This window comes from Gymnoscopelus braueri, assembly GCF_963280865.1.
Source record: "Gymnoscopelus braueri genome assembly, chromosome: 12".
NCBI classification, from domain to species: Eukaryota; Metazoa; Chordata; class Actinopteri; order Myctophiformes; family Myctophidae; genus Gymnoscopelus; species Gymnoscopelus braueri.
In genome coordinates, this window is record NC_137614.1 from 33,365,663 (window position 1) to 33,387,699 (window position 22,037).

Genomic DNA, 22,037 nt, shown 5'->3' on the forward strand with positions numbered 1-22,037 from the left:
TATTTACGACACATGGTGGAAACTAAAAACAAAACATAACATAATTTATGTTTCGTGAGGATGAAAGATAAATGCATCCGATTCAGAACTTAAAGTAAATCTTCCTAAACTAAAAGACGATCTTTCATATTACTCATACATCAGAACAGGCTTGTCACTTGATTTATTCCGAATGATTTCCATTTTCTTTTGATTTGTGGGTTCCACACGCTGCATATTAGAGCCGTTTGGGTTGAATCAGATCCATAATGTACAGCTGTGATCAGTGGTGTAAAGTAACTAAGTACATGTAATCAAGTACTGTACTTAAGTACAATTTTGAGGTATTTTTACTTTCTTCAGTATTTACAATTTGCAATACTTTTACTTACCCCACTACATCTCAGAGGAAAATAGTGTACTTTTACTCCACTACAATTATATGAAAACTTAAGTTACTAGTTAATATGTTTTATACACTTTGAACTCGCAAAGTGGGACATTCTGCACGATGAGTACTTTTACTTTATATTATATATAGTATATTTTGATGCTGATACTTTTGTACTTTTACTCATGTACATTTTGAATATGGGACTTCTACTTGTAACAGAGTATCTGCATTGCAGTATTGATACTTTTACTTAAGTAAAACATGTGAGTACTTCTTCCATCGCTGCTGTGATTGATACGTGATGGGTCACGTAGACTCGAGTAGAGCCCCCGCCGGGGGGCGTTACTGGGTGGGTGGCGTCCATAAGGGTAACAGGATAGGTGGGCAGTGGGGGTTGCAGGATAGGTGGGCACCTAGGAAGAGTGGGCACCTCGGTGTTAAATTGGCTATTAAAAAAATAAATATATATATCTGGAAAATGTTTTTAAGTAAAGGTAGACTATACATGATTAGAACATGCTTAAACATTCGACAATTAAGGTCTAATATTTCTACAATTGCTACAACACCTGTATATCCAGTCATTTTGGGTCATAAACAAGAAGCTGAAGGATAGAATTAAGTCTGATAATGATGCACCGTGCATGTTCACATCATGTATACTTTACTTAAGACTATTTTTCAAATATTAAACATTTTAACATTTTGGACAAAATAGCCAATTTTACATCGAGGTGCCCAGATGTCCCTATAGTGCCCACCTATCCTGTATCCGGTATAAGGTATCATATTGCAAAATCTAAAACAAATGTGCTATTTTCAAAAGATTTCATTTTGAAAACTTGAAATGGGACATTTCTGCATAATGAGTACTTTTACTTTTGGTACTTTAAGTACATATTGATGCCAATACTTTTATACTTTTACTCAAGTACATTTTGAATATCGAACTTTTACTTGTATATTTACATTGTGATATTGTTACTTTTTTTTTTTTTTTAAATGAGTACTTTTTCCACCACTGCATATGTGGAAAGAATTCAGTCATAGGCTTTCTTTAAAAAAAAAAAAAATCCTCTCAGCAGACCTTGTATTGAACTGTACTTTCCTGTGCTTTTTTTTGTTGCAAAGTGCTAATAAAGTATTCAATCAATCAATATGGCAAACTCTAAAACAAAATACATGGGACTGAACATTTTGAATAGATTTTCCTCAGGGTAGCAAGTAGTCACTATCTGAACATTATAGATACATTACATCTGTATGATACCTACAGATGTGAGTCTGTGTGTGAATGCGCGTGCGTGCGTGAGGTGAGAGAGAGGGGGCGGGGCGGGAAGAGGAGGGGTGGGGGGGATAAAAGAGACACATGTCTAGCTCTCAATGGGAGGGGTTGTGGATCTAGTGGTTGTACTGCAGGAGTCAACAGAGTCGACTCGACACAGAGTTGAGATCAGTCCCTAAAAAAGCATCCAGAAGGGTCCACATTACATTGATCGGAGCAACAACTCAAACAGCACTTCCACTGCTGCCTGGGAGGATCGGAAGGCAACATGAGAGCTGTGTATTTTGTACTATTTTCTGGGATTACTCTCGCAGTACTTTTGCCGCTGACAAGTTGTTCCAAAGAGCCGCAAAGCCCCGACGGTAGGAAAGCTGATGAGACACGGTCTGGTCTGTACTGTAGTCTGTACTGCAGGCCTACAGAACATGATGCACACACGCACACACCGTTGTGCACGTTTAGTTACACTGTAGCCTGTTCCTATGCGATGGAGTTATAGGCTACATTTTGGTTTGAAATTACGTTGTAAGAATCCATGAGACTTTTTCACCGGGTCGTTCCGGAGGGTTCCATGCCGCTGACGTGGACGTGACGACCAGACCATGTCCATGTACCCCCCCGGCCCTGCAGTGGCGATTAGGGACTTGTAAAATCACATCTGTAGCCTACAATCAGTGGTGGAAAAAGTACTCAAATGTTTTACTTAAATAAAAGTATCAATAGTGCAATGTAGAAATACTCTGTTACAAGTAAAAGTCCAGAATTAAAAATGTACTCGAGTAAAAGTACAAAAGTGTTGGTATGGTATCAAAATGTACTTAAAGTGCCAAAAGTAGAAAGTGGAAAGTACTCATTATGCAGAAGAATGTCCCATTCCAGTTCACATGTTTTCAAATGTATAAAATGTATAAACATCTTTTGAAAATAGCAGATCTACAAGCTCACTGAAGTGATTAATGTATGTTTTGTAATAATAATCAAAATCGACAAAGTAACTAATAACTAAAGTTTTCAAATAATTGTAGTGGAGTTAAAGTATAATACTTGCCTCTGAAATGATGTGGAGCAAAAGTGCTGAAAATGTAAAATACTCCAGTAAAGTAAAAATACCTCAACATTCAATTGCACTTAAATAAGTATAGAACTTACTACTAAATAAGTATAGAACTTACTTTACACCACTGCCTACAATGACACTGACTTCGACTGACATGCATAGGTAGCCAACAAAAGACTGTTATTGTGTGAAATCTGTAGCAAAAGATAATTATCTTTTAGAGTAGCTGCTTCTAATTTTCCAAGTATCCTAAGTTGTTATTATAAGCATTTTATTCCATTTTCATTCTTTATGTTCATCCATCGAAGCTTTATCTTTTATAGCGGCATTGTGCGATAATAATTAGGGTACTAAACTAACTTACAACAAGTACAAGCAGACACACGTTATTCTCATTGTTGCTCTACATGGCACGTAGTCCACTGGCCTGGCTTATTGGATCAAGACATCCCAGCATGACATGACATGACTCAGGGCTTATAGCTCCAATTCGTTTCTGCCAATAAAGAAAGTGTATAGTTATTTTCATTTATGTGGCATAATAATGTTCTTTTATGTTACTTAGCCAGCAGAATGTTTTGTTATTTAATTTATTGATGCACTCGCTCAATAGCCTACTTAGTATCCCTTTGTCAAAACAAATCCCGAACCACTGACATCACTGCAAATTCTATGTCTTCCAGGCAACCTTCTAGTGTTGACAGTTGCGACTAAAGAGACTGATGGCTTCAGGCGTTTTCTGAGGTCGGCACAACATTTCAACTACACTGTCAAGGTAAAAGAGGGAAGGGAACACATAAGATCTTGGTTCAGGCTCCTTTCCTCCTGTTTTGTATGCAGCGATAATAACTGTTTCATACGGCGTGGAAAAACCCATGCCTGGCAGCTGCCATTCTGCCTACGGAAAACTTACTTAGAACATAGACACCCATTGTTTGATCATGGCCATTTATCTTATGTGAAGCAATGAGTATGTTGTAGGGGTCAGGGGAGGAGGCTTAAATGGTTTTGTCAAAAGTCTCAGAAGTCAAATTTCCTATTTTAAATGTTTTTCTCTCGCGTGGCTTTGAAGGTGCTAGGTCAAGGGGAGACATGGAAAGGAGGGGACTACACCACAGCTCCAGGAGGAGGGCAGAAGATCCGTCTCCTCAAAGCCGCCCTGGATGAAATGAAGGATGAGAATAAGATCATCCTGTTCATTGACAGGTAGACTGCAGCTATCGCTGTTAATAGAGTTGGCTTGCTGTGCAACCAGATGTTTTAAAACTCTTTTCCTCCCTATCAGCTAATACACTATGCATATTGGTCACTAAAACACTGGTCATTATTACGCTGTGGCTCTGCAGGGGTCTAGCCGAATATAAGAGGGTTGGTCTGTGTGTCAGGAGATCATTTATCAAATTACACATAACTCTACTTTGAAATATTGAACTTACATTTTAGAATGGAGGTTATTTGGTAGAGTAAAACATGGGATACGTCATACAACTGATGTCACAAGCTTCAAGTTGTTTCAGTAAAGTAAACACCATCACAGGCAATTTATGCTCATAAAGGAAACCCATTCATTATTGTGCAACTGGCTTCACACTTGCTGGTCAACATGGCACAGTAAAGTTTTCTATTTTTCTCTGTGTGTTTCACACAGCTATGATGTGGTCTTCGCCTCGAGCCCCAAAGAGCTTTTGAAGAAATTTCAGCAGGCCAGACACAAGGTTGTCTTCTCCTCAGAGACTCTCATCTGGCCTGATAGACACCTGGAGGACAAGCACCCCCATGTCAGGGAGGGCAACCGGTTCCTGGGCTCCGGGGGTAGGTCATAATGTCTACGTATTCATTGCATTTTAACAAGGTATTAGTTACAATCCAAATGGAATTAAGAGAGCTGTTGATATGGTTTGCTGTCATTACACTTTTGAGAGACCACATTTCATTTAATTTCATCCAAATTCATTTCCACATGTTGGAAATGTTTTTTTATTTTTTACAATTGTTAGATTGATGAAATGTTGTGTGTCAGATTATAGATTTTAGAAGTTATTATCCTGCAGTTGGCATCTTAGCTGTACGTCCTAAAATAGCTTTTGCCTCCTGTTTTAATGACACGCTGTAGCCTACTGTAGTTTCATTTAAAGGGGTTTTGTGTATTTTTATAGCAAGGAAATGACAGGCTTGTAGTCAAGGCAGGCACCTGGCCGAGTGTGCTGACACCTCGTCGCTAGGTCTCACTTTTGCAGTATGGGATTGATGTTAATGTTAATGAAAGCAACGGGAGAGCCTACACAGTAATATCCTGGGGTTATTTTAACTTAGAGTGTACAAATGTAACCACAGCATTGACCCAAAAATGAATACAGTAACCTGTGACCTGTCCAGTATTGTAACCCTTCCTAACTTTCCTTTTTCTTTCTTGCTTTCTGGTTCTATTTCTGTCCTTAGGTTTCATTGGCCACCTTCCCAACCTCAAAGAGATGGTTGCCGATTGGACGGGGGAAGATAATGAGAGTGACCAGCTTTTCTTCACCAAGATTTATATCAACTCAGAGAAAAGGGTACGGATCATATCACTGCATTGTTCTTTTTATGGTTCTTATGTCAGAAAATCATTAATTTATACATCATCTATTGTTTTGACCTATTTGATGCTAGTTTTACATGCAAGTAATTTATTTTTAGGTTCTGCAAGTTGTATTATCATAACAATATTTTTTTCTTTCTTTTTTGTCCGCTTTCAGAAATCCATAAATATCACGTTAGATAACAAATGCAGACTGTTCCAGAATCTTCACGGAGCCCTCGGTGAGTGCCCTGAATTTCACTTCTTGGGGTTCAGGTATTGTTGTCAGTGTAGCACACAGGGCAAGAGCTTGTGTTAGAACTGAATTGTAGAGGTCACACGCTAAATTAAATACAGTTTCATTATTAAGTTGCCTGATGCAACACCTAAAGTAAGCAGCTTTTAGGGTACAGTCACACATGTGTGATTGAAACATTTGCATCACTTCCATTCTATGCAAGTGAAGGGGTGGAGCTTTTGGTTGCAAAGCAAATTCACGCCACCGTCGTTGACTTGCATCAAAGTTCAACAAACAAACAAATCAAATCAAACAAAGTCAATGTTGAAATTTGACTCGCATCTTGCCTCGGCAGGCATTGGCCACTCGCATTCATTCACGCATTTGTGACCATACCATTATTCTTTGTTGATGCCAGCTTTATTTCCCTCTCCTTTCTCCGGATGGAACATTTGCGAAGTTGCTGTTTTCCAGTTTATAGCCGTCCCTGCATGGTTTATCATGCTGTGCTGTGAGAATAAAAGATGAAGGTGAAGGAAAGACTTCCCCCTGCTTTCTCTTCCTCTTCAGCACTCCTGCTAGTTGGCTCAAAGAGCAGGTAGAAAGAAAGACTTTGTTACGTACTAATAATCACAGGAGAGTTTTACGCTTTGCAAAATGTTGTTTGTCAACAATAATGTGCAACAATTTTTAAGTCCAAACAAATACTCTCATTGGACTGAGAACAAGACAACCTAGAGGTATACATAGTTGAGCCACATGTTTCAGCACAAGGTTGGCTGGCATATTTAGCATTTTCAGTGCCCTCTGGTGGACGAATGTGTGAACAGATGTGTAAACAGAGTGACATGCATACACAGATGCAAGGATTCATTACAATTGTTTTGTATACGTTTCTAAATACATTTTTATGGGATATAACAGTACATTACAGTTCATTACAGCTCATGAAGGAGCTGGTAATTATCTTGAAAGGGCATGCTCTTTTAGGCGTGAGGCTCCCTTTCAGACATGTCTTTCTCTGCCTGCCTGTTGCTTTTCCCTCGCTCTACCCTGTCCCTCTCACTGTGCCGTCTGTGTCAGGAATTTATGAGTTTGCTGCGAGGAAGGGATGTGCTTGTGCACACGTAGCCTCCGGGAAGTAAAGAAAGAGTGTAGGACGGAGGGAGGGAGGGAGGGAGGGGGGAACAGGGTGGGGGTTGAGGAGGTGGGATTGGGGGCAGGAGGCTTTTCCATTGCTTCCCCCCCCCCTACGGGACACAGAGGAGGAGTGCAGCTGCGTTTACGGGGTGTGTTTTTGTAAGCCCTGCGGTCCCATCCACTCCACAAACAGCTGCAGGCGTCCTGTCAGGAACTATGTATTTAAAGACATGTGTCGCCTGAAAAATCAAAGTTAGTCAGTGAGGTAGTGATTTCCACTGTGTGTGTGTGTGTGTGTGTGTGTGTGTGTGTGTGTGTGTGTGTGTGTGTGTGTGTGTGTGTGTGTGTGTGTGTGTGTGTGTGTGTGTGTGTGTGTGTGTGTGTGTGTGTGGTGGGTGCTATCTTTGTATCTTAAGTCACTAATTTGGAACTCCGGCGTTGTTAACTTCAGGATTATGACATCTGTGTGTTTCCAGATGAGGTGGTGCTGAAGTTCGAGGATGGGCGGGTACGAGCCAGGAACGTGCTGTATGACACCCTGCCTGTCATTGTCCATGGCAACGGACCAACCAAGGTAAAACCCCCACTTTAACCAATTCAACAGTGAACACATTTGGCTGACAAACTCAGCTTAACTCAGTTTGGAAATATGAAATGACCTGGTGCTATGGTCCAGATTCCAGATTGGTGACTATGAGCAAGTCCAATCGTAGAATCCAATCGTAGAATGTCATCTGGGCTGCCAAAAGACATAGAGCCCAGTCTCCCTCTAGCACAGTAAATGTGCTTTTACACTTAAGCCTGCCAAAAACAGCAGATCTACAAGCTCATAATGCGGCGCGTTGTTACATATGAAGAAAAGTATAAATCAAGCCTTACAGTAGATGAGGGTCATTTTGTTTGAACGATATACAAAGTAAAATTATAGACTCCCATATTCTGGATTCGTTCTACACACATTGTACCACACATATCTTTAAATGCCTATTTTTATTTCTTTTGTTTTTGTAATGACTTGTGTACTTTCCCCTTCTATTGTTGCTGTATCATATGTATAAACTCTTTGGCTTACTCTTTAGCATACATGTATATCAACGTGTTATAGATTCCAAAAATCTGATCAGATTTGTTTGTTGTTGGTTTTGTTTACCAGCTCCAGATCAACTACCTGGGCAACTACATCCCAAAAGTGTGGACATTTGAGACGGGCTGTACAGTGTGTCATGAGGACTTAAAGCCACTCTCAGGACTCAAGGTAAGTTGTAGGGGATACACTTTGAAAGGTTTTCATTTTTCATTTGCAAGACTAACTAACACAGGGGAAATAAAGGAAATGGAAGACCCCTGTTCACTCCTGCTGTCTCTGTGTTGCATACAGAGCGGCTTGACTTGCCTGAACTACCACAATACCCCATTTGTCGAAATAAAAGTCATACTTTTAATCAGGGCTGGAAATGTATTTCACCTACCCTAATGGCAAGCAGATTCCCTGCTGCTTTGCCACTTCGGTTTAGTCACATGGATCTTTGCCTCCCCTCCCCCACCACAGTTCATCCTATTATGTGTTAGTGCTATCAGTTTTCCTCTACAATCCCATTTGAATTTCAATGCTTTATAATTTTTTATATTCAAATATTTTATATTGTGTATATAATTGTATAAAATAATGTATAAGGGGGGCACGGTGGCGCAGTCGGTAGTGCTGTTGCCTCACAGGTAGAAGGTCATGTGTTTGATTCCCACCGGGGAATGGGCGCTGGGGGCGTGTTCTCTCCTCCGTCAGTGCCCATACCCTAGGTGGGGTTGGCGAAAGGGCCTTTCTGTGTGGAGTTTGCATGTTCTCCCCGTGTCCCCTTGGGTAGGTACCCTCACAAAATAAAAACTCCCCCTGGTCAGCCGGGGCGCCTGATGGAGGGGAAAGGAACTGGTTGGAATAACGTGTTCCTTCCAAGCGCTACGTCCTACCGGGGAAACTCCCCCCTGTCAGTTGATAAGAAGCGGCCTGCTCACTCCTCATGCATTGAAGGAAGCTTGAGCTCAGTTCGGGGCTCTCCCCAGGCTGGCAGAGGGAGAGTAGTGTCCAGGATCTCAGCTTAGGCAATTGGCACTGGGTGAAAAAATGGGTTACAAAAATCGTGGGATAAAAAAAATAATGTATAGTTATACAATATTAAACACCCGCGTGCACACATACAAATGCTATAATAACAGGCTAAACATAATAGTGAAACCAACTATATTAGTTAAGTGTTATGGCTTGCTGTTGTCATAATTTTTTACGTTTCTTAAACTTGGACGCATTGGGTGGCAACAACGTTCATATTAACTTGCTGTGTGCAGTGCATGAACTCAAACTTTGTTGTTGATCATGTGTGACGTGATGAAAGCATTCGTTTTCACATCGGTAGGTCAGGAAATGAGTCATCATTAGATTTGTTACTTTGAAGAAAGAAAAAAAAACATTCGAATGGCGATTTCTGTTCTTTCGACACCTATGCCATATCAATTTTATGTGAATATGTGATGCTAATATGCTGTTGAGTGTCACCCTTTTTAAAGCATGATGTTTTCAGTTATTGAACACCAGATCAATATTGCAAAAATATTGGTGCCAGTGGACAATGAACATACAATTCTAGGCCAGTTAGTGTCTTAGTTTACCGTTCATATATTGAGGTTTGCATTTGTGACAACAGGAATGTAAGCTCTTTCAAAGTGCTTGAGGTTTTGAGTGTGATTAAGTTCTAACAAGTTGTCAGGAATGAAGGTGTTTAATAGCTATAACTGGGGTATTCAGCTTGAGGTTTGGGGCTCTAAAAATGTGAAACATGCAGAAACGTGTTCAGTGTTGAATACCCCAGTTATGGTGAACAATGGACAGGGTTTAAAAAATGTACTACTGTAATTTACTACTACTACTGTTTAACGGGGAAACTAAAATAAAATTCACATATGTTTTTCTATATTGCATTGATCAGTTTTTAGTATTAAGTATTGAGCTTTTCAAAGCAAGGTTACAAAGTGCTAAGCTTTACAGAAACAAGTTACAGGAACATAGCATGAAAGAGGTTCAGATAGTAAAGAAGGCAAAAAAAGGGCATTTAAGGAAATAAGCATGGATAAAAGAAAGGTGATAAGAATATAAAATAAACTATGAAAATGCCATGATGACAAAAGTATATTTTCAGAAGTGGTTTAAAAGACTAGCCTTAGATCCTCAGACAGGGCTTTACAAAGTTCAGGTACCCATGCCGCAAAAGCCTGATCACCCCAGGAGAGTTTTAGGAACAACCAAGAGAGCCCTATCTCAGGATCTAAGGCTGTGCCCAGGGTCATAGGGGTCCAGCATATCTAAAATATAGCTAGGAGCCTGGCTTTGTAATGCCTCATTTATACTCCCCTGCATGGCGCCGATGTCTCTTGCCGACAAGAACTTGTCTTGTCTGCAAGTGTCACCATCATATGATGGGTTTAATTTGAGTTTAAGGCTGTAAAATATTTTCAATCAATTGTGAAAACTGACAGCCACCCAGTGAAAAGAAGCAAGCTGAGTTGCAGAGTTACAAGAATGTAATGATGTCATCTGAAGTCGAATCTTGGAGGTGCTCCATAGACAGTTAATAATGGAACAACTTCTAGTACACTATGACAGAACCCCTGATGCTGCAACTGTCTGAGTCAGTCAGTCATTAATCTCTCAAGACAGATTCAGCAGTGTTTTTCTTCTTCTTTTTTTTGTTAATGGGTTCCCAGATTGGTCAGTCAGTAGCTACTGTAGTTTAATACATGACTTCTTAGTAAAACATGCCAGAATGTCATGCAGAATAGAATTAACTCCTTTCTCCCAGACCTCAGCCTCAGCCTTACTTCCATGTCTTGTTTTCCCTCCCCTTACAGGAGACTGAATACCCGCTGGTGGTGATTGGCATTTTCATTCAACAGCCTACACCTTTTGTAGCAGTCTTCTTTGAGCGTCTGCTGAAACTCAACTATCCCAAGAACAGGCTCAAACTCTTCATTTACAACAAGGTGAGAAGAGAAGGCTGTCAGGACCAGAATCACCTCTGTTCTTTGCACCCCACGTGGTAACATGAATAACCGTCGGCTCTTTCACCAACCCCACCATTTCTTTTAACCCCTATTTTAGACTTTTACGATGGTGTCCTTAGCCAATTTACAAGCTCACAGCGCATTGTGAGCTTATAGATCGGCAATTTTTTGCTGTGCTTTGTGCTGATCCTAAATACAGTACAGTGTTCCTCGCTTCAATGGATTTGTTGTGGTTTTGATATCACAAGCTCCATTTTCCATGTTCTCTTTTATCACAAAAACCTTACAAAAAACAAGGCCCATATTCATTTCAAGGTAAGTCATACTTTATTGATCCCCTATGGGGAAATCCATCAGCGATGCAGCAGCAAGGAATTCCCCCATTTGAAATACATTACTTGTCAGAGAGAAATATATTTATTTGATTAGGTGATGAAAATGTTAGAACTAGTGCAGTTCCCCTTTGGGGGTTGGCCGCCATTTCTATTCCAATAAATATGTCTTAAGATTACGCTTAGAGAAATATCTACTGATTCAGCCATTGTCAGATTGACTGGCAGGGAGTTCCAGAGTTTGAGGGCATAAGAACTAAAAGCTGCCTCTCCATGTCTCTTACCACTGACAGTTGGAACTTCTAAACATTCAGTGCCAGAGGATCTCAGCGACCTACTAGGTTCATATCTTTTGATCATATCTGACATGAGATGTGCACAGACAGACAGCAGTGGTGGTAAAAGTACATGTTTTACTTATGTAAAAGTATTGAAACAGCAATGTAGAAATACTCTGTTACAAGTAAAAGTCCGGAATTCAAAATGTACTTGAGTATTGGTATTAAAATGTACTTAAAGTACCAAAAGTAAAAGTACTCATTGTGCAGAATGTCCCATTTCAGAAGTTCAAAATGTATTAAAAAAATCTTTTGAAAATAGACGATCTACAAGCTCACAATGCGTCGCATCACGACGCATTGTGAGCTTGTAGATCGGCTATTTTCAAATGGCCGAAATATATATATAGGGCTAATGTGTTTTGTAATAATAATCAAAATCTACAAATTAACTAGTAACTTAAGTTTTCAAATAATTGTAGTGGAGTAAAAAAGTACAATATTTGACTCTGAGATGTAGTGGAGGTGAAGTAAAATACTGCAAATTGGAAATAATCCAGTAAAGTAAAAATACCTCAAAATTGTACTTAAAGGGATACTTCACTCTCGGGTCGGGGACACATTTAAAAACAATATTAAAAATAAATGAAAAAAGTTATGGAAAATTCATGGCCCCCTCACGCATTAGAGTGTCCTACTAATGTGTGAGGGGGCCATGAATTTTCCATAACTTTTTTCATTTATTTTTAATATTTTTTTTAAATGTGTCCCCGGCCCGAAAGTGAAGTATCCCTTTAAGTACAGTACTCGAGTAAATGTACTTATTTACTTTACACTGACAGACAGACAGTACATACTGTACAACCCTAAACCTCTGGAACTGCTCTCCTACCAACGCTCTACCGAGTCACATGTGCTCACTTGCCTCTCTGTCTTCCCGTTGCAATGACCAGGAATGTGACATGCTGACAGCTTCTAGAAAGAGAACCCACTGGCTCATTGTTAGAGGGCATGCAAAAGCATGCATTGTTAAATGCTACAAAAGAACACAATACAATGTTATGGAGTAAGAATGTATGATATCAGCCAGGTTTGATGAATCAAATTTATTTCATGATAAGATGTATTTTATTTCTCTTCTCTTTGTGAACTGTGTTTTAATTACTTTTTTGGTTATGATTTGTATTCAGCATACTGTAGGTAGTAGTAGGGCAGTTATAGCAAACACATAAACAGTATGCCTTTTTCTTTTTCCTACATACAGAGACAAACAATTCAAAACAATTCACACCCTACATAACATTTAACACGCAACTTAGGGACAAGGATGGTTCAGTTAGCTTTGAACAACACTCAACTCTCCCCATACCCTTCCTCCCTCATGGGTCTTTAGTCCCTGTTCACTTCACCACATGGACATGAAAAAAAAAGATCCTAAAAAAAAAATCGGCAAAATCCACAAGGAGCAAAATCCACAAGAATGTTCCTTTCTCCTCCTCCTCCCCTCTCCCCAAATAGAAAACAAAATAGGCGAAGGTAAAAAGTCAAAGTGACGGCATGCGGGACAGGTGGGCAGTGTGTTTTAATTCCTTATGAGCCTCAGGGGAGAAAACACAACCAGCAAAAAGACAAGGTTGTTCAAGTACCTTGTAACTCTGCCTTGAAATGTAATCATCCAAAAATGATGGCAATGATGGTGACTATTGATGATTATTATTAGTTTGACTGTTGGAATCATTATAACTGTCATCTTATCCTTCAGGAGGCTCATCATGAGAAGCAGGTCGGCTCATTCCTGGAGGGACATGGGACTCTGTATCAGGATGTCAAACTCGTCGGTCATGAGGACAGTGTTGCATCACGCAATTTTGGCCTGTAAGATGACATAAAGAGCAGAACTTTACCTTATACTGAAAATCTTGCCCGATTCTCTCGCTCTCTCTCTCGCTCTCTCTCTCAGTTAATTTCATAAAATCTATTGATTTTAACATGTCAATGTCCCTTTTGTTTCCCCGTGTCATTGTTCTCAGTGATATGTGTCGACAAGACAAGGACTGTGAATATTTCTTCAGCGTGGACATCGAAGTGGTCCTGAAGAACGAGGACACCCTCAAAATTCTCATCGAGCAAAATCGGTAAGAAATGAGCTTGTACAGTATATCCGCTTTTTTTTAATAGACAAAGAAATCTTAAAATGACACACAGATGCGTTCCCGGTCTTAATGGGTTAATTGTAAAAAAAACAAAAACAATTCTAATGCTTTCTAATGCTTCCATAGGCCTATCATTGCACCTATGATAACCCGTGTCGGCCGACTGTGGAGTAACTTCTGGGGAGCCCTCAGCGCAGACGGCTACTATGCCAGGTCTGAGGACTATGTGGACATCGTTCAGGGACGCAGGGTGTAAGTGGCCACAGCTTTGCTCTCCTCCACATACACAGTAAAATCCTCAGTGTGGGCCCTAACCCATTTGTAACTCTGAGAGTGTACAAATGGTTCCATTTGTACACTTGTCAGAGTAAAATTTACACTCAAGGATTTTACTGTGTACTTGCAGCCGTGATTAATCAATTCCATTTGAATGTGTCTTCCCACTGGCTAAATAGTAATGGTAATATACATAGACATATAACGCTTTTACAGAGAACTTTTACAAAATTACAAATATAGGCATATGTTTAGACATCAGAACTTTCTACATATAATCTCTGATCTTTTCCAACATAAATAATTACAAATATAGGGAAATGTTTAGACATCAGAACTTTCTACATAGACTCTCTGATCTTTTCCAACATAAATAATTACAAATATAGGGATATGTTTAGACATCAGAACTTTCTACGATAGACTTTGCAATTGATTTTTCGCTACAACATATTTTGGCGAGGTATGGTTCCTATTATGTAACGTTGCTGACTCTGCCTGCTTGCAGGGGTGTGTGGAATATCCCCTACCTGTCCAGTGTGTACCTGCTGAAGGCCGGCCTCCTGCACTCGGAGCTCTCCGCTTTTGACTTATTCAGCTCTGACAACGTGGACCCTGACATGGCTTTCTGTGGCAACGTTCGCGATGCGGTCAGTGATTGATCTGGCCATGTTTTTTATTCATTGTTCAAATATTTGTGTACACGCACAGACACACACACACACACACACACACACACACACACACACACTTACGTATGGAACGACCGTCAGCACGCATGATGACATGATGTTTTTTTCAGTCAGTGTGGTGATTTCAAATCTGTTTTGAATTCCAGGGAGTGTTCATGTACGTGTCCAATCTACACACCTTTGGTCGCATCCTGTCAACCGAAAACTACCAGACCAGCCATCTCCACAATGACCTCTGGCAGATCTTTGAAAACTCAGCGGTGGGCATCAGCATACGTTAGCAGTCTATCTAGCAGTCTTTTTTATATCATAAAAATAGAAACCTCTTGTATGCTATTGAATGATAGTTGACTTGTCCAGAATATACAGTAAAAACAATGATGTTCTTGAATTTTAGCTTTATCTCTCCTACTCTTACCTGGCTGTATCTGTCCTATGTTTCATTAGCCTGACACTTAGGCTGAATTTACATTTTGTTAATGGAAGTGGCTAGTGAGTCAGGGGCTGGAGCCAGGCTAATGTTTCATTTCTACTGTGGTGCTAGCCATTCACAATTGAATTCCCCCACGGGATCACTAAGAACTTGTCTGTCTGTCTAAAATCATGTGTTAATTTAGAACCAATTGGACCCGAGCACTTTACTGTATACCTTTTGGGGAAATGTTCTATTTGCTTTGTTTCTTCAGGATTGGGAAGAGCGCTACATCCATCCAAATTACACCCGGATCATGAAAGACAACCTGATTTTAACTGTGAGTCCCTCTGCAGGCTGGAACTATAATCACTGATGGTAGATAATTTAAAAAGCTGAGCTTTAGGAAAGTACATATTTCTGATACTGTAAACTATAATAGGCCCATGATGGAACATTTTAATAATGCTTTTGAGTTATTTCTGTTCCCAGTCCTGGTAAAGGTAGGATTTTAGTCATTGTTTGTTACAGAAATGTTCACTGCACAGAGACAGATTTGAAATGTACCAATAGTTTTTTTTTAAGGTGCAGTAAGGTCACTAAGTTGCTTTTCTTTTTTTCTGTCTCCCAGCCCTGTCCGGATGTCTATTGGTTCCCAATCTTCTCCGATATCGCCTGTGATCACATAGTCCAAGAAATGGAACACTTTGGAAAGTGGTCAGGTGGCGCAAACTCGGTAAGTTTTGATTCTCTTTCAGACTGATTTGTTAGTTGACACCTATATAACATAAGAGACCCTGTGAAGTGAGAAAATGAGTTCAAGTAAGCTATACTATTGTATGTACCCGACCACAAGATAAGAATTTATGAGAATGCTGCCCTTGAAACTAACCAAAAATGATTTCTGTCATTCCATAGTATTCTGCCATAGTATTTTTATGAATAAACTTTTCAGTCGCTTAACAGTCAGACTTAATACTCAGAATTTGGCAGATGGCATTTAGATACAATCTACATCTGTTATCATATTTTATCACGGCTTAACTGTTTTATTTTGTTTTGTCACTATGTGAGCATTGTCACCAACTCAAGTTTCAAGGGTGTTTATTGTCATATGCATGTACAGTACAACAGAAAGGAAAGGTAGTATTTTCTGGTCCCCAGGTGAGGGGAAATTGCTACTTCACCCAGCAGATGGCTGGTCCGATGGCTCTGATGAGCACAAAGTGATACTGTCATTCGACAGAGTATAAATTAAGCATTAGGTGTGTTTTGCTCCTGGACACTTCGACATGCTGGTTGTAATTTCTTAAATGTTTTCTCTCAGGATGCCAGAATCCAAGGTGGCTATGAAAATGTCCCCACTATTGACATTCACATGACCCAAGTGAACTATGAGAAAGAATGGCACAAAATTCTACTGGATTACGTTGCGCCAATTACAGAGAAAATGTATCCTGGTTACTACACTAAGGTAAGATATATTTATATGTATTGTTAGCTCCTAATCAGATATATTTAGAGTTATAGTGATTATTTCTCTTAATAATTTAGAGAAAGAATTGACAATAATTCTTAATAACATCTTCCGGGTGGTGGTGAAACCGTGGTGTCGGGTTTCTATATTTGTTTAGCATTGCTAGCATTCCACAGGGAAACGAAGGGGCCCTGTTAGTGGCTGTAACATTTCATCCCCATGTGATAAATACATTTATCTGAAAGTCTAAATGGAAAGGTATCCTTCAAAAAATTCACGTCCAATTGTGCAATGCCATTGCAGCATTTTTTCACTGAGAACAGACGTGCTGCAAAAGCCCTGTCATTAAAGTTCAAATGAGTTTTGTTTGCAGCCTGTAAATGCTGCCAAGCAACACACCATATAACTGTGTAAATGTTTATCATTATAGCCTAGTTAAAATGTACGGCTTGCACAAGTTAGAATTATTGGGGCAGAATACTGCATGGAAGGCCAATGTTTTTTCCTAGTTTTTAATTAAAATGGGAAGTGTTTCTTCTGGTTTGTGGGAATGGTCTGACATACCAAGAAACAATATAGAAAAAAAGAGATATTTATAATACAGCCATATTTGTCACATGTTTTAGGTTTTATTTCCGCTTTTGTGTCACCTCTTCTTGGTGAGGATTTTAACATATAAGAGTAGGTGGTGACAGGACAAAGTCAAATTTTCTTCCACCAGTAAAATGGACAAAGTAAGTTCAGTCAGGACAACTCACATATATAAAGTAGTATATTTATGAGTGATAATGACATGGCAGTAGGTATTTTAGTTTGATACACTAGATCTGCCTTTATGGCTTGCTGCTACACAATCATAGATGTTGGACAGGGACATAACTCCACAGGGCTTATCACACACACCAGCAGCGTGAGATGAAATATACAGCAAGCTGACTAGGATGAGTATTTGTACTATAGTTTGACATTCAGTGTACGTGAATGGTGATTGGTTCACATGAGACTGCATGCTAAAGAGTGGACAAACCAGCTGAGCCGATGGGTTTCCTGGATGAACCTGCATTGGTCATGCAATGTATCATGACGGCACACTGACAGCTAAACACCACAAATTCATATTCAAGTGATAATTCCGATAATGGCCGAACAGTTACATTTTCCAGCTAGCCCACTCCCATAACAGCTCAGGAGTGGTCAACATTCATCACATCTGAAGTCCTGCTGTTAACACCTGCATTCAGGCTTTATCTCTCAACTACAAATAGGTGACGTTACATCCTAAGAAGAAGATCCAGGACAACCAATAAAGTAACACGACCAGTGCATCATGTGCTCCTTGTTGATAGATGACGTACATACAGTATGATTCTTAGACTGGGTGACAATTCATGAACTCCTTTCTCCATTTTCAGTTTGTGGACAAGAAAAAAAGAATAACAAAATCTTCTGTTGTCGAGGAAATGTTCCTCTCACTCTGTGTTGCTGATGTCCCCTCTGTTGACCTTTTTTTTATACGTTTCCCCATCATCAGTGTACTTCTCCCCTGAACTTCGTGGTAAGGTACAAACCTGACGAACAGCCCCTGCTTGCCCCTCACCACGATGCCTCTACTTTCACTATTAACATAGCTCTCAACAGCAAAGACACCGACTACCAGGTAAATGACCGGTGGAGGGCAGTAGAGTGTGAACCGTCAGGTAATAGAGGGGATTGCAGGTGACCTTCTTCCTTTCGCTTCTGGTCTTTTCTATTTAACTTCCGGATGCGAAAGCCGGAACAGGTATGGTGCTAATGCGCATTCTTTTTTTCAGCAGGAGATCCAGTCACACACACTTACTCTCTCTCTCTGGCCTGACAGGCCGTTTCAAAAACAAAATCTTGCATGACTTTCTTTTCAGACTTCTGTTGTCTGTCTGTCTCTTTGCAGGCTCAATTTGAATTGGCGTTTGTAGTTAGATATAAGCCAGATGAACAGCCCCTTTTAAGACCACACAATGATGCCTCCACATTCACTATAAACATTGCGCTCAACCAAAAGGTCCTTGATTACCAGGTGAGTAGCGTGTGGGATATTTCCTGATAATGTCATGGGGTCATCTCAGATGCTATATACATTAATACTAGACTTGAACTTTGGCTCGGGACAGACTGAACGCTTGAAATAATAACTTGGGCTTATGTCAGGTTCAGGTATAAGAACAGACAGAAGAAATGCATTAGTAGTCAAAACGTAATAACTTTCTCTGTATGGCACAATTCGAACATAAAATGCAATTCAAAGTGCTTCACATAAAAATGTAATTAAAACACACAACAACACAATATCGATAGTTAGAAATTCACCTTAGGTGAAAGCCGTGCCAAAAAGCTATCCTTTTAAAAATGGCCACAGATTAGAGTCCTGTAGCTCCTCTGACAGAGGCTGGTGCTGAAAAAACTATGCCTTCTAGTTCAAGCCTTTGGAAAAATGTCAGGGCCAGCACCAGAGGATCTAATGGCACATATATAAGAAGCATATCAGATAAATAGGTAGGTGCATTGCCATTTCATTATTTAAAAAACAATAAAAGGATATTAAAATGAACTATAAAACTAACAAAAGTTATCGCAGAGAACTATTTAGGGCGAGGGTTAGGCTAAGCCAAGCTGTATTATATACACACTCACACAGTATGTTTGCTTTCTGCATAGTTGTACGTGTAAGACTACTGGCAGTCTACAAATAGCACACCACTTAAACAAAGCAAGCATGTTTTGGCCATTTTGGTGTCTCCAACTTTTTCTTCTTTGCATGTGCTAGAAACCGTATTTCTTGTTTTGGTATCTATGTCACTGCCCCGCACCTTTGATTAAAATTACAGTCAAGATCATTCATTATTGCTGTATTAAGTGAGCTGCTCTCTGTTATTCTCAGTCACACTGACTGTGCTACAGCAAAGATGCGATTCTGAATGATATCTGTAAAATATGCTGACAGTCACCAAGATCTGTCTTTTAGGCAAATGGTTTCAAGTTATTTGCCACCGGAAAAGTAGCTGCATATGAGTTAGAAAAGTAGATCCCCTTCACATGTTTGCATATACCATGTGTTGTATGGCATTCCTAATCAGAGTCCACCAATTAGCTTTAGGCTATAGGCTTAAAAACCTGCCCACAAAGGGAAGATAGATGATAAAGGAAGAAAAAGAAAAGTGAAGGCATGACTCCACTTGCTTCTTTAATATAATTTGCAACCTTCAAAACTATTTTTGGGCAACAGTTCATAAAACAGACATAAAACTGTATCTACAAATGAGCTACTGTGACATCTAACTGGGAATGACAGAGAACATCATTCTCATAGTAATCTCTAACTAGTCGTTTCTGGGTAGTAATTGATGAAGTACTGTTGAATATAGTAACTGTTAGTAGTTATACAACTTTTGTAAACACAAGTGTAGCATAAATGTAAGGTTCTTCTGATCATAGGAACACTTAACATATTTTACATGAAATAGCAACTTGAAAGTGTGCCCCTATGGTATCTCCACACTAACAGTTGTTGTACCCATTAATTTGTATTTTATGACTGTGTTTATATCCAGCACAGTGAGCCTTGTCCGATCTAAGCCCTCTTGTTTTGTTTTTAACAACAGGGAGGTGGATGCAGGTTCATTCGCTACAACTGCTCAGTCGATGCACCAACGAAAGGATGGGCCCTGATGCACCCGGGCCGTCTCACCCACTACCACGAAGGCCTCAGAACCACAGAGGGTGTCAGATACATCGCAGTTTCATTTGTGGACCCTTGAGCAGTGCCACCTAGCTCACTCTGTGATGTTGAAGTTGCTCTTTTCCTGATCTGAGATTGGTTTTTCAAAATAGTTTTCTCCAGCACCGGCTCTGAATACAGTACAAATTGCCGTTACAAGGGGGAGCTTCAACCCAAGAGTGTGTTTGGTAGATATTCACGATTCTCCAAGAGGTCAGCTGACCCTGCAGAGGCTTGAGCTAAACCTCTCTCAGGAAATCTCCTGTAGTTCAACCTAGGCTTCCTTGTACAAGAACTCACCACATACGTTTTTTGAGAACCTGCTTGAAGATAATTAACCAATTTGAAAGAATTATTCTAGTTTGAAAATGACCTTTCTTTTAATGGACGATGTGCATTTTCTCAGTATTATAACATATACATTTTTGTAATTCAGTCTTATAGTTAATTTAACTCTCAGACACTCCAAAAGCACAAAGCCTAATAAATCCACTATTTATTTTTACATGTTTTATATGAATAGCTTCCAAAGATCAATGTGGCTTTTATGAAAGCTTTTATGCTTTTATGTGCAATATCAGAGTCTTCTTTGGAAGATTCTGTGTTGAAATGCAAACATATTTTTTGACAGTTGATCTGGATTGACGGAGATTCACTGAATCTTCACAAATTGTTGTATTTTCTTGCTGTTACATAACATGGTTGTACTTTTTAATGCCCATTTGTTAATAAAACGATGAACCTAGTGAAATTAAGTTGTATCACTGTCTAGGTCTATATCTTAGTACTGAGACATAGAAACATTTAGCCGATTGCGCTCGGGTGGCGCAGTTGTAAAGTAGCTGCTCACCACCATGGAGGTCGTGGGTTCAAATCCACCGTGGTCCATCCAACTGTGTCGAACCTCTGCTTTGACGAACACAATCGGCCCGTGTTCGGGGGAGGGAGGCCAGGCGGAGAGGGTGATAATTGGCACTGCACGTAATCCTACGGGCTGGGGTGTCACATGTCAGCAGAGTGTTGGGCAGGAGGAGTAGGACGAAGGCTCTACGTCCTCCCGGTGGGGGCTCCTCACTGGTGGCTGAGTCAGTAGGATACAACAGCAGTGACAACACAGAAATGTGTGTGGGGAGGAATCAATTGGCATAATGACAAAACTGGGGAGAGAAATGGGTATAAAGCAAAAAAAGCAAGAAAAAAAAAAGCACTTTAATTATTGAATTCTCGCAGGATCTCCAGTTAGTTAGACAGGGAGAGCTTCCTAACTACAATGGTGGGAACCCTAGTGATGGAACATCAGACAGCTAGTGCACCTGGTACTGTTGCCTGTCCTACAGTACCACATAACTGTTTGACCACCTGGATTCGAACCCCAGTCTCTCATGGAAAACCAAACATCTACCGCTCGGGGGGGGGGGGGAAAGGCGGATTTCTTAGCCAAGGGAGATGTTAGGTGTCTGGGCTTCAGAGTCCCCAATATGAACACCTGGATTTGCAATGCACGTCCCCTGACAAATTAACACATTTTGGGCCCTGTCTAGCTGCTTATTGTAAGTGATGATCAGTGTATGCTTTAAGTCACTTCTACAGGCAATTAACAATGAGATTTCGTTTGAAGAAGTTTTTTATGCTGTTAAAAGGATTTAAAACTAGAAAATGTGCTCCTCGGAGCACAAGTCTCCGCCAGCAGACCCGTGCTATTTTAATCAAATGAAATCACTTAACCTATCTTTAACCATAGTTCTCTAGGAATGTTCTAATTCTTACTTAAAATAGAACATGTATCTACTGTATCTAATGAGATACAGTAGGGTAAAAGATATATCTTTTAGTTAAACAAAAAGTTCTTTGTGTGATCTCAGCCTCTCCTGTCTAAGCTATTTATATATTTCTATTACATATTGTGATGTCACGTGAAACTGACCAATGTTAGGTGTTCTCAGAGGGACACACACACGCACGGACG

The 22,037-nt window shown here is 39.9% G+C and overlaps 1 protein-coding gene across 2 annotated transcripts; it reads left to right on the forward strand.

Moving 5' to 3' along the window:
• The first annotated feature begins 1,777 nt into the window (after positions 1 to 1,777).
• plod1a (procollagen-lysine, 2-oxoglutarate 5-dioxygenase 1a) lies at positions 1,778 to 20,816 on the forward strand. Of its 2 annotated transcripts, none has more exons than XM_080444230.1 (19): positions 1,778 to 2,020; positions 3,399 to 3,490; positions 3,788 to 3,921; positions 4,364 to 4,527; positions 5,155 to 5,267; positions 5,451 to 5,514; positions 7,127 to 7,224; positions 7,804 to 7,905; positions 10,548 to 10,679; positions 13,073 to 13,185; positions 13,341 to 13,445; positions 13,590 to 13,715; positions 14,248 to 14,389; positions 14,578 to 14,691; positions 15,118 to 15,183; positions 15,475 to 15,579; positions 16,171 to 16,317; positions 17,852 to 17,977; positions 19,956 to 20,816. In XM_080444230.1, exons 1-19 carry the CDS (start codon positions 1,927 to 1,929, stop codon positions 20,109 to 20,111), a joined length of 2,193 nt encoding a protein of 730 aa, XP_080300356.1. In that variant the 5' UTR covers positions 1,778 to 1,926; the 3' UTR covers positions 20,112 to 20,816. The 2 variants fall into 2 exon arrangements, with proteins under 2 accessions (XP_080300356.1, XP_080300357.1); XM_080444231.1 differs by lacking the exon at positions 17,852 to 17,977 and adding an exon at positions 18,248 to 18,373.
• Positions 20,817 to 22,037: the final 1,221 nt, after the last annotated feature.

What these genes read in the sequence shown, in the direction of transcription:
- plod1a (XM_080444230.1), top strand. Translation starts at nt 1,927, where the DNA reads ATGAGAGCTGTGTATTTTGTACTATTTTCTGGGATTACTCTCGCAGTA. An exon ending in AAGACAACCTGATTTTAACT is followed by an intron (nt 15,184 to 15,474) that starts GTGAGTCCCTCT and finishes TCTGTCTCCCAG; the next exon opens with CCCTGTCCGGATGTCTATTG. An exon ending in GGTCAGGTGGCGCAAACTCG is followed by an intron (nt 15,580 to 16,170) that starts GTAAGTTTTGAT and finishes GTTTTCTCTCAG; the next exon opens with GATGCCAGAATCCAAGGTGG.